Raw genomic sequence first — 24783 nt, forward strand, 5'->3', positions numbered from 1 at the left:
CCATTTGCTAAAGAGACAGTCTTTTTTCCATTGGATACTCTTTCCTGCTTTGTCAAAGACTAGTTGGCCATACATTTGTGGGCCCAATTCTGGGTTCTTTATCCTATTCCATTGGTCTCTGTGTTTGTCTTTGTGCCAATACCATACTGTCTTGATGATTACAGCTTTGTAGTAGAGGCTAAAGTCTGAGATTGTGATTCCTCCCGCTTTGGTTTTCTTTTTCAACATTACTTTGGTTATTCAGGGTCTTTTGTGGTCCTATACAAACTTTAGGATTATTTGTTCTAGCTTTGAGAAGAATACTGGTGCAATTTTTATTGGGATTGCATTGAATTTAGATTGCTTTGGGTAACTGGTGTAGTCACTCTGGAAAACAGTGTGGAGGTTCCTCAAAAAATTAAAAATAGAACTATCCTACACCCAGCAATAGCACTACTAGGAATTTATCCAAAGGATACAGGAGTGCTGATTCATAGGGGCACATGTACCCCAATGTTTATAGCAGCACTTTCAACAATAGCTAAGTTATAGAGAGAGCCTAAATGTTCATCAACTGATGAATGGATAAAGAAGATGTGGTTTATATATACAATGGAATACTACTTGGGAATGAGAAAGAATGAAATCATGCCATTTGCAGCAACATGGATGGAACTGGAGGGTATTATGCTAAGTGAAATAAGTCAATCAGAGAAAGACAGATACTCATATGTGGAACTTGAGAAACTTAACAGAAGACCATGGGGGAAGGGAAGGGAAAAAAATAGTTACAAACAAGGAGGTAGAGAGGCAAACCATAAGAGACTTTTAAATACAGAGAACAAACTGAAGGTTGATTGGGGTGGGGGAGAGGGGAAATGGGTGATGGGCATTGAGGAGGGCACTTGTTGGGATGAGCACTGGGATTGTATGTAAGCGATGAATCATGGGAATCTATCCCCCAAACCAAGAGCACACTATATACACTGTATGTTAGCCAACTTGACAATAAATTATATTAATAAATAAATAATAAATAAATAATAAGTAAATAAATAAATAAAACCTAGGTCTCTTCCAAAAGTAAGCTGTTTTTTTTAATGAGAACTCAACTCATAAAATCAAGAAGCACATCAGATGTAAACAAATAGCACAATTAAAATTAATTTATTTATTCATACAAACCCAAGTCAGATTTAAAGTCACTTACAAGATTACCTAAAATATATGTTACATTAAATGTAAGTAAGGAATTTATTTTAAGTTTTATTAATTCAACAAATATTGGCTGAGCATTTCCTTTAGGGGTTACACTTCCAAATATAATGTAAAAGAAGAGAAATTATTCAAGTGGATGTAATATACTCACTAAAACAAATAAGTCATCAGTTAGAAGGTATTATTGGTAGTGTTATGGGTTAGGTCTATAATACTTATTTACTTATTTAAAAGAGGGTATGGTGGGAAACTAGAATTTAAAGGTTTCATTGTAAGTAGATATCTCAAAAAATTAAACATAAAATGTTCCAAAGTCTAAAGCAGTGGTTCTCAACCAGGTATGACTTGGTAATATCTGGAAATATTTTGGGTTGTCACAACTGGGGAGGTGCTAGTGGTCTACAGTGGGTAGAGAACAGGGATATTGTGAAACATCTGACATTGCACAGAACAAACCTCCGTAACAAAGAAATAGTTGACCAAAAATGTCAATAGTGCCAAGGCTGAGAAACCCAGGCCTGAAATGATTTAAGTGATTTAATGTGATTTAATAAGTACTAGTTTCTTCTCTGAAAGACATGATGACATACAGGTGTAATTTCATAAATATGAGAAATGATATAGATAGAACAAAGATTATACACTTTACATGAAACTGTGACATCATTACATGTTTATAATTATAAAAATATTAATGGCAGGATGCCTGGGTGGCTCAGTTGGGCATCTGACTCTTGATTTTAGCTCAGGTCATGATCTCATGGTTCATGAGATTGAGCCCTGCATCACTGGGGCTCTGTGCTGATGGTGCGGAGCCTGCTTGGGGTTCTCTCTCTCTCTCTCTCTCTCTCTCTCTGCCCTTGCCCCACTAGCACAGGTATGCTCTCTCTCTCTCTCAAAAATAAACATTAAAAACATATTAATGGCAAATTCTTGTGAATAGCATTATACTGACCTTTCTTACACAAGCAGTGATTTTTACCTTCTTGTGATTTTTACAGTGGAGATATTTTTTTCAACTAATATTTAGTGAACATCTATTTTCTAGATGTTCTATGTAAGGTGCTATAATAAAAGTCCATATAACAGTTTTACTGGGGAAAGAGGCATGTAAACAAAAAATTACAATCCATATGACAAGGGTTATTATAGAGTAATAAATAAGCTACAGTGTGGTAAAACAGAAGAGGGAATGAGAACTTATGTGATTGTGGGGGTGGGGGTTGGGCATCTTGGGTAAGAGAAGAATATCAAAGACAACTTCCCAGAGGAACAAATGCCTGATCTAAATATTTATATCAGAAGACAGGAGGGACTTCTATGAATGTCATGTTAAGTAAAGAACTTCTTGGGGCACCTGGGTAGCTCAGTCAGTTAAGCGTCAGACTCTCCATTTTGGTTCAGGTCATGATCTCGCAGTTCGTGAGATTGAGCCCACAGTGTGGCTCTGTGCTGATGGCATGGAGGCTGCCTGGGATTCTCTCTCTCTCCCTCTCTCTCTGCCCCTCCCCTGCTTGCAAGGGTTCTCTCTCTCTCTCTCTCTCTCTCTCTCTCTCTCTCTCTCTCTCTCTCTCTCCCCCTCCCTCCCTCAAAAATAAATTAACTCAAAAACAAAAAAAAAAAAGAACTTCTATCAATTACAGGCTTACCAGTCATCTTAATGAAGGCTTTAGGCAAAGTAACATCATAAGAAGGTTATGATTTTATAAAAATCACTCTGAGCACAGTTGGAGGGTGGCCAGGAAGGAGAAAGAGATACTAATCAGGACTCAGATTCAAGGTGATAAGAATCTGGAACAAGGCAGTCATCCAACGGGGGCAAGGGAAGGAGGAGATGGATGAAGAGATGTTAAGAAGAATCAGTAGAACCAAAGTCAGGAGTGGTAGTCAAAAGTAGAACCACAGTCAGAGCATGATAATGTAAGAAAATTGCCTTTAGTGCTAAAAAATTGAGACTAGCCCCTGCTGGGGGATGCTTTGAGATTAGGCCAAATGAACATGTAAATATTTATTATATAAAAACTGTCATCATTTAGTATATACATAACAATAAAAATTTAATAATTTAACTTTTCTTAATTTTATCTTAATAAAACTGATTACAGAATACTTTAAAATACTGGTGCCAAATTTCAGGGTCCCATCCGACATGTTACGGAGCTTAGAAGTCACCACCACTGTCCTCACAACTAACTAACCTGAAAATCCACAACTCTTCTTGGATCCTTCAAAGAACTGTGGTAACAGGGCAAGCTGCTGCCGCTAGAGCTGGAGAAACAGACAGATACAGAGAATCACAGCTCACCAGGAGCAGAAGCCAGCAGCTGGAGCTAACTTCAGTAGAAATACTTTAAGTTGTAGACCAGCTTGAGAGTTAAAAGCTACAAGGGGGTCCTGTCTTTGGAGGTTGGGGGTGCCCACATTCTTGGGTTTTACTTCCAGGGTCTCTATCAGGTTCTTACTGCAAAGATCAGAGAAAAATCCCCTCCTGCTTCTGGTAGGGGGAATGGTAAAGTGACCATTTTGGAATATACCCGGAGTTCTTTCGCTTCTTTCTAACAAGGCCTGCCCTCTAGGGAAACTACTTCACTAATGGACTGGGGTTTTACTAAAGCCTAAACTACCTGGGAGAAGGGACATACTCAACTCAGTCTCACTAAAAGGCTGCCATCTAGCTATCAGAATGTAAAACACTTCCCCTCCTCCCACACTTTACCACATCAATAGGGTTCTGGTATAATAACTGTGATTGCAGCTAAAAGAACTGCAAGCTTCAGATCCTATTAAGGAGTCTCTAGGAAAACCTAGAGAACAATTAAGAAGGACACACAGGAAATTTTAGCCTCTAACACCATAGCCACAGCAAACAGTAAATATAGCCTAATTCCTAGCCAGATAAACATAAAACCTCACACTAAACACCCATATAACCTCAGTTCCTTTTACCATATCTTGCTTTCAAAAAAAAATAATACAAAGCATGCTAAAAGGCAAGAAAAAAAACAATCTAAGACTAAAGCAAGCATGAGAACCAGATTCAGATATGGCAGAGATTTTGGAATGATCAGACCAGAAATTTAGAATGATCAATATGCTAAGAGATCAAATAAAAAAGTGGATAACACACAGACTAGATGGGTCACATAAGCAGAGAGATGGAAGTTCTAAGAAAAACTCACAAGGAAATGCTAGAAACTGAAAACATTGTAACAGAAACGAAGAATGCCTTTGATGGGTTTACCAACAGACTAAACACAGCTAAGGAAAGAATCAGTGAGCTTGAAGAAAGATCAATAGAAAATTCCAAAACTGAAAGGCAAAGAGAAAACAGCAACAACAATGTAAAAGAACAGAAGAACTGTGGGACAGTTATAAAAGATAGAACATGTGTGCAATGGAATTACCAGAAGGAGAACAAAGATGAAGGAATAGAAGAAATATTTAAAGGAATAATGCCAGATTTTCAAAATTAATGACAGACACCAAACCACTGATCTAGGAAGCTTAGAGAACACAAGCAGGGCACATACCATAAAATGTACACCTACACATACCATATATGAAATGCAGAAAATCACAGAGAGAGTCTTGAAACAAGCCAAGGGAACAAGATAGAATTCTATTTGACTTCTCTTCAGAAAACATGCAAGCAAAAAGAGGGTGGAGTGAAATATTTGAAGGGTTGAAGAATAAAAACCACTAACCTAGAATTCTGCATACAGTGAAATTACCCTTCAAAAATGAAGGAAAACTAGAGACTTTCCAAGGCACACGAATAATGAGAAAATTTGTCTCCAGTAGACCTGCCTTGCAAGAAATGATAAAAGAAGTTCTTCTGAGAGAAGGAAAATGATAATAGGTCAGAAACTTGGATCTACATAAAGAAGGGAAAAGTATTAGAGAAGGAATAAGTGAAAACAAAATAATATTTTATTTTTCTTATTCTTAATTGACTTAACAGAAAATGGTTTAAAATAATAATAGCAAGAATGCATTCAGTTTTATAGCATATGGGTAAGTGAAATGAACTGGCAGCAAAGTGATAAAGGACAGGAGAGAGGAAGTAGACATGCTTTGTTATAAGGCACCTGCACTACCCATGAAGTGGGACAGAGTTACTTGAAAGCAGACTTTTATTAGTTGTAAATGTGTATTGCAAACTCTACAGCAACCTATAATAAAATTTATAAAGGAAGTATAATTGACATGCTAAGAGAGGAGCGAAAATGGAATCATGTAAAATGCTCAATTAAAACCAAGAGAAGGGGCGCCTAGGTGGCTTAGTCGGTTAAGCATCTGACTTCACCTCAGGTTATGATCTTGCGGTTCGTAAGTTCCAGCCCCGCATCAGGCTCTGTGCTGACAGCTCAGAGCCTGGATCCTGCTTCAGATTTTGTGTCTCCCTCTCTCTCTGCCTCTCCCCTGCTTGTGCTCTGTCTTTCAAAAATAAATAAAATATTTAAAAAAAAAAACAAGAGAAGGCAGAAAAAAGAGAGAAACACTGAAAAGAGAAGAAAAGAAAAGAAAAAGATAAAAGAAAAGAAAAGAAAAAAGAGAAGAGAAGAGAAGAAGAGAAGAGAAGAGAAGAGAAGAGAAGAGAAGAAAAGAAAAGAAAAGAAAAGAAAAGAAAAGAAAAGAAAAGAAAAGAAAAGAAAAGAAAAGAAAAGAAAAGAAAACAAGTGCAATGCATAGAAAACAGTTACAAACTTCACAGCCACTATGGGGTGTGGAGCAGAGTGGATATAGATAAAACCACAGGGTTCCAATGCTGTAACACGTACTCAAACCACTGCTTTAGAAGAATAGTTTTTCTGATGCCTCCTGATGCTTTCCTCCTTTACAATGTGTATCTCTTCAAGAATCAGGAATAGCAATTCCTACCTTGAAAATACTATCTGGGACTGTGTGAAAGTAGAAGTTCAATGCTTCTAATCCGGTAATCCAAGTCATAGTCTTTGGAGCTTCTGAGTCCTAAGCCTACATCTGGTGAAGTTTCATTCTCCCTGGTCATTTCTGACACCTTCTCCTTTCTCTCTGGGGAAGAGGACAGGAGGGTGTATGTCTGGGCTCTTGCTGATGTAAGTGTAACTTGAGTTAATAAGAGGGATTTTACCTTTTAAAGCTCTTCTCTTTTACCCTAACAGTTCATCTCAAAGAGTGACCTGTGGAACATCTATATCAGTATCACCGAGGATGTCTGTTAAAGAGGGAGATTCATGGGTTCTGCCCAAGAGCTACTGAATCAGACTCTCAGAGAGTGAGCCTAGGAATCTGCACTGCTGGCAAATGTCACAAGTGAGCCTTATGCCCACTTAAGTCTACATCTGAGAACCACTGCTTTAATATATGGCTCCTTTAGAGAGTTGGGGATAGGAATAGGGTTTGGAAGTCACTTCACTTTATGTTTTGGGCCAATTTATTACTAGGAATATTTGCCCCTAGCCACTTGCTGAACATGTCTGCTAACCAAATAGAGTAAATGCTCAAAGAATATTTATTGAAAGATTACTTGAGGAGCATAACATGATACTTTCTTAAGTTCTGTGATGAGCAAAACATTTTGATTCTTCTAACCTAGATAGAAGTCATTTTATTCTAAATGAGTTTTTAAAAATTTTATGGTTTTTTTTGTAATGTGTACAGAATAGCTGTCACTTTAAAACTATAAGAGTACAACATGCCAAACTTTATTTAGATGGTAGGCTTGCTCTAATGCAGGCCATCAAAAAAATAATAACTTGAGCTTCCATATCAGTTAAATTTGGTCTAGAGAATTCCTGCAAAAGAAAAATAAATGGTTGAAAACATAAGTAGCTATGGAAAATGTAAATCTAAAATAAACAAAGAATTGTAATAAGGATTAAAAAAAATGAGCAGATACGTCAACAAACCCTACATGTTGAGGCACTTATAAGGATGGCCTAAGAGGTTGGGGAATTGGCAGAAGGGTACAGCGGCTAGGGTAAAACAAAAGAGAAAAAAGATAAGCAGGCAGAGAACATAAAGGCCTGCTCATCAAACCCTTCCAAGAACCAGAAAACCAAAATCCACAAAAAGGATTTTCGGAAACAAAAAATCAAGCAGTAAGACAGAAGATAAGAGAAACGGGACTTTTACTGGGTTCTTCAAGTACTGAGTCCATGGGGCACACATACACTACATTATACTTCTATACCATTTTGTAAAGGCATTGGTAACCTCTAACATTAGTGTCCAGTCAAAATTATATAATCCCATCAGCATCTGCAAGAAAGAAGGACCTGGCTTGATTTTCAGTTCTTTATTTTTAGTTCTTTCTTACATTCCCAACGTGGGGAAATGGAGCTTGGAAAAACTCAGCTTGGGAAAACTTGGGAGACTGAGCTAGAGACTATTCTTCCATTGTTCTTTGTGCAAGAAGAGATAAGGAGTGAATAGAAGCAATAAGTGATCATTCCCTAGAAGCTTTCCTTTTCAGGAGACTGCCACTTAGAGGGCAGGCGAGGTGATCGCTCCTACTGTCAATTTGTTAGCAGGGTGTGTGTGTGTGTGTGTGTGTGTGTGTGTGTGTGTGTGTGTGGCGTGTGCATGCTTTGCATGTGTGCAACTGCATATGTGCGTGAGTGTGTATGTTACAGGGACATGAATGGTACTGCACAACGTTCAGTCTGACTTACCTTGCATCTAGCAGCAGCAGAGTATACACCCACATGAGTACTGTCACTCTGAAAATGGGATAGAGAGTTAGGTTCTCAGCAGAGGAGAAAAAAACACAGAAAGAGAGAGAACACAACCGCGTGCACACACATGCACACACATACACTGAAATTCTCCAAACTTGTGGGTCAGAGCAGCTGGGAGGGAGTCAGTCTTCCTCCCTTCCTGCTCTCTCTTTGCTGAACAGCCAAATGAGAGACTGAACTCTAACAAGGAAGAAAGAACTGCCAATAGTCACTGAAAACTCACTCTGGATGTTGTAGGAAGATACGGTCTTTTTCAAAGACACAGCTGAAGCAGCAGACTTAAAATTTGTAAAAGATGGTGTAGCTGCACAAAAATAAGAGAAATAAGGAAAGCTGTGAAGTGATCATCAGCAAAGTCCTCTAGAGTTAATCTGTGATAGAAGGTTAACAAAGAAGTTCTGTAAGCAGAAAGGAAAAATTACCTGTAAATAACTTTTTTTCCAGTTCTTCTTGAATTTTAAGAAGAATCCTCTCCTGTTCTAAGGCTTCTATGTACTTGGAGTAGCACCAGGTTGGCTAGAAAGACAGCTTTCAAAGTTAATTTTGGGAATGTTTGTCCCAGGAAATAAACTGAAGGTAAGATGGCCTATATAAGCCTCTTCATTTAAACCTTTTATTGAAGTATAACAAACTTCAATAACAGATCATTGAATAGGACAATTCAATGATGTGTCTAGAACTATATGAGTTATAACTATTTCTCAGTGAATCAATGTTGCAAAGGCTTTATGGAGTTCTTGACAGCTATTCACGCATATATATATATATATATATATATATATATATATATGTATTTAATTTGATTATGAATTTAGGTGCTCAAGAGAGATCCAAGTTTTTTTGAGGGGGGTAGTTTTGCATTTGTATTAATTACAATTCTTAAATGTGCAAAATCTATCAGAAACAAATGCACATACAGAGAATCCACACTTGCAAAATGGCACAGTATTATCACTGTACCAATTGCTAGAGTAATTCTACATGTATCTCTTCAATAGCAACAACAATAATAATTTACATTTAGGAAATGCCTTTGGTTTCCAAAAGCTTTTTAGTTTCTTACGAAACTCTTGAGATATATGACAGGAGATTGTCATCATAACCATTCCTTTTTCTCACACTTTCTCCTTTTAACAGACAAGGAAACAGGCTCAAAGCAAATTCAGGGATTTTTTTTTTCAGGCTCCCAGGTAACACTGACTTGTAAATGACATTGAAAATTAGAAGCTTGTTATCTCTAGTTCCACATTTCACCCTTTTTTATACCACGTTTCTGAAACTTAATGCTAGTCATTTGCTAATAAATGTTTTTCCCAATGGCATTATTACATATCATACACTTTAGAGGTTACCTTTTTCAATATATGGTGTCACAAAATTGACATTCCCCTTGTCTCAATAATAGCTTTATAGTCTATCAGTTATCTTTATTGAGCGGCTGAATTTATTTGACATTCTTAAATGCCAAAAAGATTGTTTCTTGAGCTAGAATCCTCTTAAGATGCAAACACAAGTCATTAAAAATGGACATGACTTATGAAATTTCAGGGACGTGATATTAATGTACAAGTTAAATGTAAATATAAACATAAAAATTGTAAATGTATTCATTGATGGTCATGTACCGGCCAATTTTATGAGCACTTCAAAGAATTAAGAAATTTGAGATTAAGGCTTTGACATTTTTCTTTCTTTTTTTTAAACCCAAGAATATGTCAACCAAGTGTATTCTGTCTTGTTCCCTATCTGCCTTATTCTCTTTTTCAATAAGCTAGTCATTTCAACTGCTGCCACTTAAATCTTCTTCATGTGTATAAAAAAAGTATTTTCTTTTATTATATTGTCCAGGGTCAGCTGAAATTTTATTAGTCTCCGAAGGCTCAAGGGAATTCCCTTCCAATCTCTCCTAGAATAATTTTACCCTCATTTTCAAACAAGCACAACTCTACTACTGGACAATAACTGAGTTACTGCATTCTACTATCCAATGTTTTAAAGAAGTGGTATCTGTGACAGCCATACAGCTTACCTGTCGACCATATGCTTGCAGGCTGAAAACTGGGTCACTGGGTAAAGCAGCTGTTTTGATAGCAGATCCTGAAGAACTTGCATATTGTTTGCTTCCATCCTGTAATTATATTAAGTTATTAAAAAAAAGGGGGGGGGTAAAACTCTACTAGTATAAACTTACAGCTAAGGAGTCATAACATTAGATGAAAAAATATCTTGTAATGAGTACCACACTCGAGGTCTCATCAAGTCAGTGTTACTAATTTGACATCATTTATGAACTCTTTACATTAATTTCCTACTAATATAAAAATATTTAAAAATGAGTGATAAATTATGAAGTGGAATGTAAAAATTGCCACCCAATTCTGGCATCTAGGAAAAACCATTGTAAACCTTTTCATAAACATCCATCCAAGCTTCTCACTAGGGAAAGACATAGATATAACCTGTAATTTTAGTATTTATATTTTATTACATAAATTTCATACAAATGGAATCACACTATATGTGCTTTTTTGAAATCTGCTTTTTCATGCAAATTGTTGTGAAAATATTTCTAGTGGAAATGTAAAGGGGAGAGTCTTAGTGTCATTCACCAGTATGCCTACAATTCAATATATAGTATACACCTGAATATGTGGATAATGAAATGTATAAAATGCATCATCAATGAATTAACTGTTCTAAGCACTCAAATCTTGAGTGATAAAAAAATCAACTATATCATCACTTCAACAGGTAAATAATAGTCTAGTAAAGGTATGTATCACAGATAATTTAATCAATGCCTGCTACTGGGAACTTAAGCTATTCGATTTTTTTTTTATGATTATAAATGATGCTAGTTGATGACAGAACTCTCCAAGAAATCCAGTCATGAATCAGAGGAAAACTATAACATAGGCACCCAAAATTAATTAAATATTCCTATATAAACATTTGTATACATAAAATAATACACCAAATCATAAATACAGAAACTTGAGCCAAAAATAGACCAAAAATATAAAAAGTAAAATGAGTTTACTGAACTTAAAAGAAGACTGAAGAAAAAAAGACAAAAATGTCTGAAAAATGAAGCTATAAGGTACCCAAGCGAGAAAAAATTTGATTGAATAGAGAGAGAGGTAGGGGATTTATACACATATTATTTATATACACTTTCTGATCCATACACATGCATACACATGGTATATAATATGTATATGTATCATATATATGTATCAAAAAGTTTAAATATACACATATATACACACATATGATATGCATATAAATCTGCCCCCCCCCCCAAAAAAAACCACTTAGCAAAGACATAAGCCTACAGACTCAGGAATCTGAGCAATCCTCAAACAGAATAAGTACAAAGAAATCCACACGAGACATATCATAATCAAATTCTGAAAGCCAAAGACAAAGAAAAAATCTTGAAGGCAGTAAGTAAGAAACAATACCTTACCTATAGGGACAGGACAGAAGAAAATAATAAATCTTGGAATATCAGGAAGGAAGAAAAATGGGAACAGCAGAAGTATGGGTTAATATAATAGCCTTTTCCTCCCTCCTTGAGTTTCCTAATTTATGTTCGATGGTTGAAGCAAAAATTATAAAATGTCAGAGTTTTCATTTTCTGTTTTATTCTTATGATGGCTTTATATGGATATCATGTGCCATTTTCTGCTCACTTTGAAATGCCTTATATTTTCCTCAACCATCAATAATACCGATGTGGTTCTCAGTATATGCTGAAGAAATATTTAAAATAACTATAAACAAGAGAGGGAAAAAGACTTAAAGTGGGGGGGTGGTTAGTTTCTACACTCTAGTCAAACTGGGAAAATGTTAACACCAATAGACTGGGAAAAGTTACGTATCTATAATGTAGTATCTAAAGCAACCACTAAAATATCTAAACAAAGATACACCAAAATAAAATTCTAAGAAATATACAAAGAAATATACAAGTAATCCACAAGAATGCAAGACAAAGGAAACAGAAAAAAATGAAAAATAGAGGGAACAATCAAAACAAGAAATAAAATGGCAGGCATATTAAAAACCATAATAAAGACAAAGAGACTAAACACACCAAATAAAAGACAGAAATTGGCAGAATAGATTTAAAAAACACCACCGTGACCCAACTATATGCTGTTTATAGGAAACTTAATTGAAATATAATGATATAGAAAGTAAAGGAATGAAAAAAGATACACCATACAAACATCAGAACAGAGCAAGTTGGTTTTGCAGCTTTGGAGAAGTTTGGCAGTTTTTTGAGAACCTCCACAGTCCTCTACATTGTTTATGACACCATATATGTGTATAAAACACTATCTTTAAAAAGAGCTGGAAGAATATATCCCAAGTTTAATGGCTGCTCTTTGGGATGGGGAGGGTAATGGAACTCAGAGCTGGGGTTAAGAGAGTTTGCTCTTTCTGCAGTATTTACTCTTTCTACAATATTTTAACGAGGGGAAAAAAATGAGGCAAAATGTTAGCAGTGTTTGTCATCATATTACTTTTGTATTTTTTGATACCTTCTAAATTTCTTTAAAAAAAATAGAATAGGTATAAGCTTGCAAGTAAATAAAATACATTAGTCATGAGCAGTTAGCCTTTTTCAATTCAAAGAAAGTAGATAAATATAAAGAGACAGACAGATGAACGGGTGAATAAATGGACAGATTGACAGACAAATAGGCAGGCTGGGCAATTTATAATTCATATTTATAAATTTTGTGGTCAATGTATCAGTTTGTTATTGTAATATTGAAAATGCTTTCCCATGAGTACATAACATTTTTTTCATTCATTCATTTTTGTTTTCGTTCCTGATTTACTCAGTAAACACTGCTTAATAATTGAGCCTGTACTGGACACTGGTCTAAGCGCTATGATACACAGATGCACAAGACAAATACTATCCTTGGGAATCTCAGTCCAGTGAGAATGACAGATGCAAAAACTTATTCATGAGACAATATAAAGCATTCTCCAAGAGAGGTAGGAATGTTACTACAGTGGATGTGAACTGCTTGTGCGACCTAGGAGGGTCAAGAAAGCTTTCACATGGAAGAGGTGACATTTGAGATGTATTTTGAGAAATTCAAAACAAAGTCTGAAACCTCTGGCTAAAGGCTTAAAAGCCACTAAAATCTGTATTCTATAATGTCTCTGTATTTTCCCCAGCCTGAATTCTTCTGCAAATTCATACACACCACATACCTTTTAAAAGTCTGACTCAACTCAAAATGAGTCTTGTCTTACCTTTGCAAATTTCTCGTCTTCTGTGACTGCCAATTTTTTTTTCTTATTATATTCTTGTCTTCTCTCTAAAACACTCATAATTTTTTCATCAGTTAAGTTCTTCCTAAACTCGCAAAACTGAGGCCAAAATTTAAATAGAACCCCAAAAATTGTCATCTGTATAAAAAACAAAGTATGTCTCAGATTACAATTTTACACAAATGTACCAATTTAAACTCTAATTCACCATAATAATGGATTAACTATTCTATCTTTAATATACAGCGTGTTTCCTCCAACTTACTGTCTCCAGACATCTTGGCATAGTTTAGCTCAGCACATGCTTATCATCAATGTTTTTTACTACCAATGAGAAGTCTTTCTTTAAAAATAAAACCATATACTTAAAAGTTACTTTATTCTTTATGTTTCCCTAACCAATTGATTGTATTAATAAAGAATCCATTAGGTCTTTTTAAATAAGAAATTTATGTTTTCTTTTAAAACATACACTAGTTGATCTGCCACACACTCTGCTGTTTTATGCAAGTATTCCAAATATTCAGTCCATCAAGAGGAACGCCTCTGTGCCCCCTTTTTCTTTCTTTTAGAGAAAGGAAATACCTCTGGAAAAGCTCTTAAACAAAGCCGCAGATCTAAAAATAAATCTTGAGTAACTTTTAAATGATATAATCTCTTTTATGTGAGAGCAAGAAAAGTAACATTTAAAAAGCAGGGTGGTATCCCGGACAAAGGCTTTCTATGAGGACACTCCACATTAAGTGATTAATTGTGATATTTATAGAGATAAGAATTGTTGCTCAAAGTCCCATGCCAAGTATTTCCATTAGTTCCAGAGGCATATATTACTTCCAAGAAGGTAGGACCTGCCACATCAGATCAAGTCCAACATCTTGTTACTAGGAATGGCCTTTACCTAATGCCCTAGAGAAAACTGAACCATCCCATTAGGCTCCAAGCCAACTCTTCAGAGGAAAAGAGGAATTTATAAAAAGTAAGTGCTGCAGTGATCAATAGAGTCCTCAACTGGCTGGTATATTTCATTACTCCTCTTTTCTGTACATGAATATTATTAGTAATTCTAAAATTTTTTATTCCTTTTAAAATACAGTTTTATCATTTAATTCTGTAGCCTCTTGGCATTGTGATCACAAAAGCTAGAGATACTTTCTTTGTTGAAATGTAGGCTTTAAACCAAATTTCATTTACATTTACCTGCTATATCTTTATTTAAGTAATCCCCTGATCTAATGTCAAGGGATCGTGGTAGTTTCTATATGAACTTCTTAAACAAATACTCCTCTTCCTTCTCTATTTACCAACTATTGACCGTACTTCTCAGTTATCTATCCAAAACCTGAGTCATTCCCTGCTCTCAAATACATTTATTTCCATCTAGAAAGTCTTCCAGCAAACGTCATTCAATTAGAACACAATTTTTCAATGGCAGACATAAAACGACTCTACTCCTAAAAGCTGCAATTAAGATTTTAAGTTAATAACATATGTGTTAGTCACAAAAATTACTCTGTACCACGAGAACCTTAAAAGATAATCAAACTGTAGGTAGGAAAATGTTGTAATAAATACAGAGCTACTTTGCTCACTGGCAGTAGATGGGCAATGACTTTAGTATGAGTTAAAAGGGCCAGTGAAAATTTGGTTGAGTGAAGAAAACTTCAAAATTATTAGGGGTGCCGGTGGGGGATAGGAAAAGGTCACACTGCTAACAATATTAGAACAGGCAATAGGCTTTTTTATCTACTATGCAGCCCTTTCACTTAACTTTGCTCTCATTTCCAATTTGATTTTAGTCCTTTCTGTCACAATAGATCACTTCTCATGTCAATCATCCATGAGTTCCAGTATGTTATCGAGCGCCTATTCTGTGCTAGGCATTTGGGCCACAAGGATAAATAAGAAACATGCCTTGCCCTCAAACACCTTACAATCAGATGCGAAAGTCAGCATAAAAATAGTCATTTTCAGTTTTGTGCGATAAACAGAAACATATGCAGGATGTTACAGAAGCACAAGGGAGAGAAGATGATAACACAAAAAACTCAGGAGGGAAGAGAATAAGGCTCCTTTGTAGAACCAGAGATATTTCAGCAAGACTGGTGGGTGAGGGCAGGGAGTGGTAAGAGATGTGCAACCAGACCTCTGGTTTGCACACCTGGGTAGAAGGTGATGCTATTCCCTGAGCTTCCTTAGGAAATGCAGGAGGAATAATCAGTTTGGTGGGGTGAGGACTCTATAGAAAGATTCTCTTATTTTCTGATGCTCTAAAGTCCACATTTAAATTATGTCTAGGACTCTATTTTAGGAAATCAAGTACAATGCATAAACTAGAGGACTCCAGTACAGTTTGCTGGCTTCAATCCCTAGACAGTATGGCAAAACCAACCAATATAAGCAGTTCCAGACATGCACTTGCAAACTCAAGGTCTTTGATGTAGATGGGCAAGCCCTGGCCTGGTTATCCAGAGACCTAGGCTAGGCTAAGTGATCTCTAAGATCTTTTCACAAACATACTACGATTCTGGCACCATGTTTTCTCTATTTCTCTTTAGCACTTCCTCAATCATTCATCTGTATTTTCACCTATTTTAATGCATAATTTGGATTATGAGTCCATTTCAGTTCCTCAGAGGACTTAGAACACAGCTGGCTCACAAATGAATGTTAAGGAATAATGGCCTTTTTTCCATGCTCAAGGGCAATCGTATCCTAAATCTCTGGTTCATATCACTTAAATCATGACATGGCCTTCCCTATTACCCCTATTATAATTTATTTTTCTTAATCATTTTTCAAGAACAACATCACTAAAAGGCTTTTAAAAATGCAAATAAATTATGTCCACCAAATCACTGTTTTCTATTATTTATCTTAAAAAGAAGTAACTTGAGCAGGTTAACAGGCATGATTTTCTTTTCATGAGCTTGTGTACTTTATGTTGGTTACGTACTTAAATCTCCTCTCACTTATTTTATGAGCTATGTGAATATTCCAATCTTTAAAAATACACAAATCTTGGGACACACATATTTTACACATATTTGTGGTAGCAGATTTTCTAAAGGAAACATGAATGGTGGGAAAGGAAGGAGGAATTGGCTGGAGTTTTATAAGCTAAAAACAAAAATGATAATCATAGAAAGTCAAGGATAGTATTTGAATAATTATATTTGCTGTGTATTATCAACAAAATAGTAAGTTATTAGTTTCTTATGTTCTGTGGAATATGCAAATATTTTTTCATTAAATAGAAGTAATCTCAGTTAAGGAAGGAAGGTCGTAACCCTGTCAAATATGAATAATGCAAAATCTTTAAAAGAATATCTAGATTGTTAATGTATTTTAAAATACGCTTAACTACATGCCCTGATCTCTTACCTGTGCCTCTCTAAATACATAGGGTCCTAACTCCTTCCTGTGTTCAATAATCTTCTGGGCTTGCTCTATTGGAATGTCAATTTGTAAAGCTGGTGGAATACTAGAATTAATAAAGCAGTTGATAATAGTCATGATCTTCTTGTGAATGATGGACTCATCACAATGAGAATGGCACAAGTCCTGAACAGGAGGAAAGAGAGAACAATATATGATTAACACATTCCTAGAACACTTTGTAGAATTGTGGCAATACATCTTCCAGTAATACATAGATTTTAACTTCAGATCAAGAGGACATGAGGACATGTGAAACCTATCTTTCTATAAAACGGTATCTTCTATTTCTCTTGGGTTTGAGGAACCTAAGACGTTGATGCATACATCGTACATAAATACAGGTTTCATTTACCCTTGAGTGCTTCTACTCCTAGGTAAAGGAACAGCTTCAAAGTCTACTTTGACTCATTCAGCAAATTTATATTGGGTGCCTACTATGTACCAGCTGAGCCCCAAGATAGTATCTGCCTTTAAAGGCTCAATCTTACTGGAGGAGAAGCAAGAGAACACATTACTTCAATATGAGTTAGCTAATAAGTACTACAGTAGAGGTGTACACAGGATCCTAGGAGAACACTGAAAACGGGTACCTAACTCAATCTGCAGGTGGATGTAAACGCTTTCCCAACCAAAACTGCTTCTACACCAAGGTGACTTAGGCTCGAAAGGGCAATATAATTGCAAATGGCATATTGGATTAAGGGTTAGTATCCAAAATCTAGAAAAAACTTATCAAACTCAACACCCAAGAAAACAAATAATCCAGTGAAGAAATGAAAAACATGAACCGGGGGCGCCTGGGTGGCGCAGTCAGTTAAGCGTCCGACTTCAGCTCAGGTCACGATCTCGCGGTCCGTGAGTTCGAGCCCCGCGTCGGGCTCTGGGCTGATGGCTCAGAGCCTGGAGCCTGTTTCCGATTCTGTGTCTCCCTCTCTCTCTGCCCCTCCCCCGTTCATGCTCTGTCTCTCTCTGTCTCAAAAATAAATAAACGTTAAAAAAAAAAAGAAAAACATGAACGGACACTTTTCCAAAAAAGACCTCCAGATGGCTAATAGACACATGAAAAGATGCTCAACATCACTCATCATCAGGGAACTACAAATCAAAACCACAATGAGAGACCACCTCATGCCTGTCAGGATGGCTAAAGTTAACAACCTTGGAAACAACAGAAGTTGGCAAGGATGTGGAGAAAGGGGAACGCTTTTGCACTGCTGGTGGGAATGCAAAGTGGTGCAGCCACTCTGGAAAACACTATGGAGGTTCCTCAAAAAATTAAAAATAGAAACTACCCTATGATCCAGCAATGGCACTACTAGGTACTTATCCAAAGGATACAAAAATGCTGATTCAAAGGGGCACATGCGCCCCTATGCTAATAGCAGTGCTATCATCAGTAGCCAAACTGTCAACTAATGAATGGATAAAGAAGATATTATACACACACACACACACACACACACACACACACACACACACACACACACACTGGAATACTACTTGGCAATCAAAAGAATGAAATCTTGCCATTTGCCACAACGTGGATAGAACTAGAGTGTATTATGCTAAGCTAAATAGGTCAGAAAAAGACAAATACCATATGATTTCACTCATATGTGGAATGTAAGAAACACAACAGATGAACATTGGGGAAGGGAAGGAAAAATAAGATAAAAACAGAGAGGGAGGCAAACCATTAAGAGACTCTTAAATACAGAGGACAAACTGAGGGTTGCTGGAGGAGTATGGGGTAGGGGGATGGGCTAAATGGGTGATGGGTATTAAGGAGGGCATTTGCTGGGATGAGCACTGGGTGTTACATGTAAGTAATGAATCACTAAATTCTATTCCCGAAATCGTTATTACACTATATGTTAACTAACTTGAATTTAAATAAAAATAAATATAATTAATTAAAATAAATTTAAAAAAACTTTAAAGCAAAAAGGGCAATATAAGCAGGATGTCAGCAGTGACAGGTGCGCCATTATGTATCTTTTGGTATTTATACTTTTATAGTTAACCTATTAAATTATCTTCCTTATACCCAAAGAACTCAAAAATAGGGACCATACATTTAAAAGGCCCAGTTTTATGTGACAAATGCAGGGCTATCATTTTTTAAAATAAAGAGGTAGCTTAGCTTGAGTTTATGGCATTTCTCTGTCAAAGACATTGTTCTCCAAATCACAAGAAAGCAGACAAATTTGGAAACTTGTAATTCTAGGCCAGAAATGAGCTAACACTTATTAAGTACTCACTGTTTGATGGGCACTGTAATCACTATCTTATGGGCACTATTAAAGAAAGAAGAATTTAAGTGCTGGCCATATAAAATCCTACATAAGTTATATGTGGAAAAACTTGATATAAATGTTACATTAAGACAACAGTTAGCATTTTTAACTCAATTTAGAACCCCCCCTCAGAAAATGCCCATTTATACAACATATGTTAGATGTGTTACCAAATGTGTATTTTTTCCCATTACTAGTGAGATTATCATATATAATTATTTGGTAAGCCTCATTTATAATTATGGAATATAAGGCTTGTGAAATAACAAGTTTTTGGAGTTTTCATTTTGAGGGTGAAGGGACAAAAATCAGAATTGATTTTTTTTTCTAATTATTTTGCCCTACTATGCCATTAGCTCAGTTAACGTTACCTATCATTAAGGTCCCAGTTTATTTTTATTTTTTTAAATGTTTATTTATTTTTGAGAGAGAGAAAGCAGGGGAGGGGCAGAGAGAAAGGGGGAGAGAGGATCCAAAGCGGGCTGTGCACTAACAGCAGCATAAGGGCTCAGTTTAAACAGAGTTTCCTCTAGAAGGCTTTTGGTGACTCCCTCAGTTCAGGAGAGATGTCTATCTTAGGTACTCCCATTACCCCCTGAGCTTCCATCACCACTGCCCTAGTCACAGTCTTACAACTGCCTTGTCTATCGCTCATCTGTCCCTCCCATGGCAGTGTAAGCTCTAAGAGGGAAGACTATTTTGATGATGGTTGCATCCTCAGGATTTTTCATGGCCCTTGGTAGATGTTCAAAAAGTATTTGCTGGATGAATATACTCTTCCAGTTTTTTTCTATGGACACACACATACACATACACACACACACACACACACACACACACACACACACATACATGTACACACACACTTTAGATTAAAGTATGGTGTTTTATAGTAACTAGGTTTTTTAAAAAAAATATCCTTTCCCATCATTGATTGTTCTCCTACAGCATGATTTTTAATGGCTGCAGAGTATCTAGGTTCTTCCCAAATATTCACAATTCAGAACAGTGTTTAAGAACACTGATTAATCATTGTTCTGAATTGCGAAAATATGGAAAGAACCCAGATCTTTATCTCTTAGCATATTACCACAATCTTTGCTGGGGGCAGGGAACATAACTTAGTGGTTAAGGGCATAAACTTTAGCAACAGAATGCCTTCGTTCAAACTCAAGCTCTACCACTTAATTAGCTGCGTGATGTCAGGAGTTTCTTAACCCTTCTGTGCCTCAGCTTCTTCATCTATTAAATGGCAAGAATAACAGTTTTGACCTACTAGGATTCTTATAAAGAATAAATTAGTTGTTACATGAAAAGAATTAAGATAACATGTGCCAGATAGCAAGCACTTAATAAGAGTAAGCTATATAAAAGTGGGTTCAGTAAGATTTTGCCAGGTGTAAAGCTTTCCACCTAGCAAATTCTCTCAAGACCCAATTCAAATATTATCGCTTCTGCTAAGATTTGCTTGACCTACTACGCTCCCTGCATCATTCCCTCTCGGCGCCAAAACTATACCTAGTTAGAACATGGATCATAATCAATACTCTTTCATGTTATTTGTTTTCATGCATGTCCCCCTCCTTGAGGGAAAGCAATGTATTGTATTTACCTTTTATTCCTACTATTTAGCTTAATGGCTGGCATACTAGGTACTTAATAAATGCTTACTGAATGAACAAATTCCCTCCTACAGCATGATTTTTAATAGCTACCTAGAGCTGTATGTCCTCCATTCTATACCACAAAAAAAGATATTTAAATGAAGACCAAGGACAGCTTTGAAGAAGAAGCAGTCACACAACTAAGGGTTGACTTTCTATGAGTGTGGTTTCTTAAAATGCCTTTCTTGCAAAGTTTATTGTATTACCTCTGTCCTAGCAGGGTTGGGCTCATTCATATTCTTATTAGCTTAAAAATAATTCTGCCCACTCACAACAGCTGTCTTTTCTGGAAAACAGGCTCTACCTCTTAATTAAAAAAAAATTATTTTAATATTGCTTATCTTGTGACAGACTTTGAAAAAACTTATCTCAAAATATTTTTTTTCTGAGAAAATTTCTAAGGTGAGAAGAGTACAAAAACTGTTCATAACAGAAAAGGGTAGAAAAGAGTTTCACGGCATGTTGGAGAAAGTTTGGAGATAGACTTTATTGAGAAATTGCTAACTATATAGAATATAAATGCTGCAGAATATTTGTATTACATAATTCATACTTAGATTATAAGACCAATTGAAAGTATTATCCTCTTGAATTCCGGTTTTATTTTTATTCTCTACATTTATAATGGGATAAAATAGGCTACTTGCCCAGAAATGAATCTGTTACCCAGGGGAGCATTTAGGTAGAGTCTGGATGCCTCCTCTTAAGTATTTCTAAACAACATTCCTATATTCAAGTGTAGATTAAATACCTAGAAAGTCCTTTCCTTTCTTTAATGCAAAGATTCAATATGATTTCAATGAACACTTAAACCTAAAAAACAAGTGCCTAACCACTTGTTCTTTGACTTATTTGTTTTTGTTTTGTTTGGAATGTGGCCATTCTTTCTTATTTATTTTTATTTTTTATTCTTTGAGAGAGAGAGAGAGTGCACACACATAAGCAGGGAAGAGGTAGAAGAAGAGGAAGGGAGAGAACACTAAGTAGGCTCCAAGTCCAGTGTGGAGCCTGATGTAGGGCTCAATTCCATGACCATGAGATCATGACCTGAGCCAAAATCAAGATTCTGACACTCAACCAACTGAGCCGTCCAAGCGCTCTGTGGCCATTCTTGCTAATAGAAAAGCTCCTCTCATCTCTGTTGGTTTATTTATCAATAATCCGCTATCTTTGATTACCATTGCTGGAAATATGGTTGGGAGAAATTCTGGGAAAGAGGTCTTGGTTCAAGTACTGAATATGGATATCTTCAGGAAAAAATGTCTATAGTACATTTATAGAGAAATGCTATGCAAAAATGTAATTAAAACTCTTTTGAGAAAGGTTCTCATTAAGTCATAATATCTGTGAATACCTTGAAAAATCTAATTCTATCATTTCAGGGCTCATGCTTACTCTTCACCGTGTAATAATAAATGTATCTAACATAGAACAATAAATACCTCAACATTTACATATCGGTATGAAGATGACAAAATTGGAATATCTTAATACAAATCTTGTCCATATAGTTACAATTAAGAATCTGGTGTGTTAGTGCATTTCCTCCACAAAAAGAGGTGGTTTTCTCCAGCTTCCAATATAATACCTTATATTTTTGTACTTCTTGCCAAAAGAGTACCCCGTTTTCCAATAAATCTCCTTTTAGAGCCACAAACCGTTGAAACTGTCTTGCAGTAACTGGATTCAATAATGCTTTACGAAAAGCCAGGATTTCACAAGATGAAGATATCCATTTACTCTCCACAGGCTGTCCATAACAGAAAATACAGAAAATTAGCTGTGTTCTAAAAAGCAATAATAAAGTCATTTATTAGGCTAAACATTACCAAATTCAACCTCCTTTACTTTGGGTTGCTGAAATTTATGGCAAGGATACAACAGAATTTGGCAACCTTAAACCCTCTGTTCTCCCTCTTCTCTCCTTTATATTCTTATGGCATCAGGTTTTTAGAGGTGGAGAGAAAAATAAATGATTGGATGATTCAATACATATAACTACATTGATTAAGGATGTCATTACATTTTGGGACTAAGGTGAAGAACTACACTTTAGTGCACTGTGTGAGTTCTGCGCTTAAACAGAAAAATATAATCATAATGTTATGATATATATTGTTACATTATTATTATGTATTTTGTAATTACATATATATATCAGATATATAGCACATAATGTACCATATATGTAATATATATGTTATGTATTAATATATAACTCTCCTGCCTTTTAAGGAGTAAGAGCACTTGAACATTTAAGATATTTTTTCACATCTTTAAAAAAAATTACCAAATCCTGTTAATTTAAGCAGGAAATTAGTTGTGGGGCTTCTATTTAGAAAAAAATAATGTTTTCAGGTGACACATCTTTGTATTATTTTAATAAAATTGTTAATACTTCATAATAGAAGAAATCATCATTAATACATTATTTTTAATAATAAACTTCCTCTGAGGATTTACTTTACATAACAAAAAAGCCAGAAGGACCCATAGTGTTTTAGTAATGCTTAAAGGTAATACTTAGTTTATATCTTCACAATTTTGAAATACAAGATGTCTACTTTTAAAATTTTGACCATTTTAGATCACATATCCATTCCTCTTTAGCCTCTCAGATTAAAAAACATAAGACATAGATTTTACTGAATTTACTGAATAGTGATTATTTTACTGGATAAGTTTTATTAACATTCCCTAAATCTGAGTTTAGCCTACAACCATCCAAAGAAGCATCATCCCAACAATGTTTTAAATGAATTTAGGAATTATAGTAACAATCAGTCAAAGCACCATGATAAATATCCATTATTGGTTAGGCATAAAATAACTTTCTTGAAACAAATCATGTGACCATCAATGTGTTCAAGAGAGTAATGTAAAAGGCACTATGGGAACACAAAAGGAGTAACTAATTCTGCCTGGAGTAGCAAAAGCTTTGCAGAAGAGTCTTGAGGATGACATCTGAATTGGAAACTGAAAAGTAAAGGCAACACCAGGCAGTCTAGAATAGCAGTGCCTTAACCCAGATAGAGCGATTAGATGTCTAACACTGTTTTAGTGAGGCACATGTCATGTTCTCTGGTCAAAAAGTTAAGACCCTCAGCATATGTTCCGTATTAAAATTACAGCCCTATAAATAGGAACAATTATGTATTAGACTGGGATGTTTATTTAAAACCCACTCAGCAAATAATGTTTTAAGACCTGCTTCTTAAGATACTAAAACTTAAGTAATTTAACTAAAACCTGTAATTTAACTAAGCAGAAAATAACAAAATATATAATGCACAATATGAAATATAAGCCCATTCTACTCAGTATTTCAATAAAAAAAATATAGCAAAAGACAAACATAAGAATGGTTTATTTCCTTTTAAGAGGAAAATACAGAAAAAGAGCATCCTAACAGATATGTATAATCCTCTAATAGTCAAATAAAATTTTATGTTAGTTAGTTTGTAGGGGGTCACCTGGGTCTAGTCCCACATTCCAGCAAGATCTGAGGAAGAATGAGTACACATAAATTCGTAAGCTCAAAAAGAAACTGTTTATCATGCTTGTTGAAAGACAAAATAGGCACTTTCTAGTAAGGTACCATAGCATAGTCGTTTAAACAATCACCAAAATGACAGTTATCTTAATTCTTTTAAAGCCAAACTGTAATTTCCAACAAAGAGCATAATATAAGATAATTTAACTTAGTAATTCTGCTGCACACATCACCTCATTCTTTTTGTGTAATCCAGTCTCAGTAATAAATAAACTACCATAGGCTGGAACGAACAGCTTGTCTCAATAAATCCATCACAAGCAAGATAAACAAAAATACACATTTACCATCCAATATTCAAAGCACGCTTCTAGGGTTTAGCAGTTCAAGAGGGCTTTAAGAAGGCAGCACTGGTAGAATCACACTTTCCCCCAGAATCCATCAGCCAATTAAATGTGTTGGTGGTCAGTTGGTGGCTTAGAAAGCAGGGTCTATGATGAGGGTCTCTTTTAATACGGGTGGGGGGGGGGGTAGAAATAATTCTTTGACAGAGCAGAAGTTGCAAGAGGAAGAATATAACACACACTACTTGCCTTCCAGACCCCGATTTTCCTTTCATGCTTCTGTAGTAAGAGCTCCTCAGCTACATCCCTCATCTGTACCTAGAAGCAAAA

At 35.7% G+C, this 24783-nt stretch overlaps 2 protein-coding genes across 7 annotated transcripts in view; both read right to left on the reverse strand.

The window, feature by feature from the left end:
- LOC101096876 (cytochrome c oxidase subunit 6C) overlaps positions 1-7875 on the reverse strand; it is a 61824-nt gene extending 53949 nt beyond the window's left edge. Inside the window, exon 1 of the mRNA XM_023248537.2 lies at positions 7854-7875. Within this exon, the coding sequence (XP_023104305.2) occupies positions 7854-7860 (7 nt within the window). The 5' untranslated portion in view covers positions 7861-7875. The remainder of the gene's footprint in view (positions 1-7853) is intronic.
- RGS22 (regulator of G protein signaling 22) overlaps positions 6863-24783 on the reverse strand; it is a 134211-nt gene continuing 116290 nt past the window's right edge. For 4 of the 6 annotated variants that reach the window (XM_011291412.4, XM_045050216.1, XM_045050217.1 and 1 more), the window contains 9 exons: positions 24703-24771; positions 22205-22366; positions 16599-16778; positions 13200-13355; positions 9949-10047; positions 8342-8435; positions 8143-8223; positions 7854-7901; positions 6863-6974 (listed from right to left, as the gene is read on the reverse strand). In XM_011291412.4, the coding sequence (XP_011289714.2) occupies positions 7897-7901; positions 8143-8223; positions 8342-8435; positions 9949-10047; positions 13200-13355; positions 16599-16778; positions 22205-22366; positions 24703-24771 (846 nt within the window). In that variant the 3' untranslated portion in view covers positions 6863-6974; positions 7854-7896. Of the gene's footprint in view, positions 6975-7293; positions 7441-7853; positions 7902-8142; positions 8224-8341; positions 8448-9948; positions 10048-13199; positions 13356-16598; positions 16779-22204; positions 22367-24702; positions 24772-24783 lie in introns of those variants that run through there. The other 2 variants (XM_019822944.3, XM_019822945.3) reach the window with 2 other exon arrangements.

This window comes from Felis catus, chromosome F2, assembly GCF_018350175.1.
Source record: "Felis catus isolate Fca126 chromosome F2, F.catus_Fca126_mat1.0, whole genome shotgun sequence".
In the NCBI taxonomy this organism is placed as follows: domain Eukaryota; kingdom Metazoa; phylum Chordata; class Mammalia; order Carnivora; family Felidae; genus Felis; species Felis catus.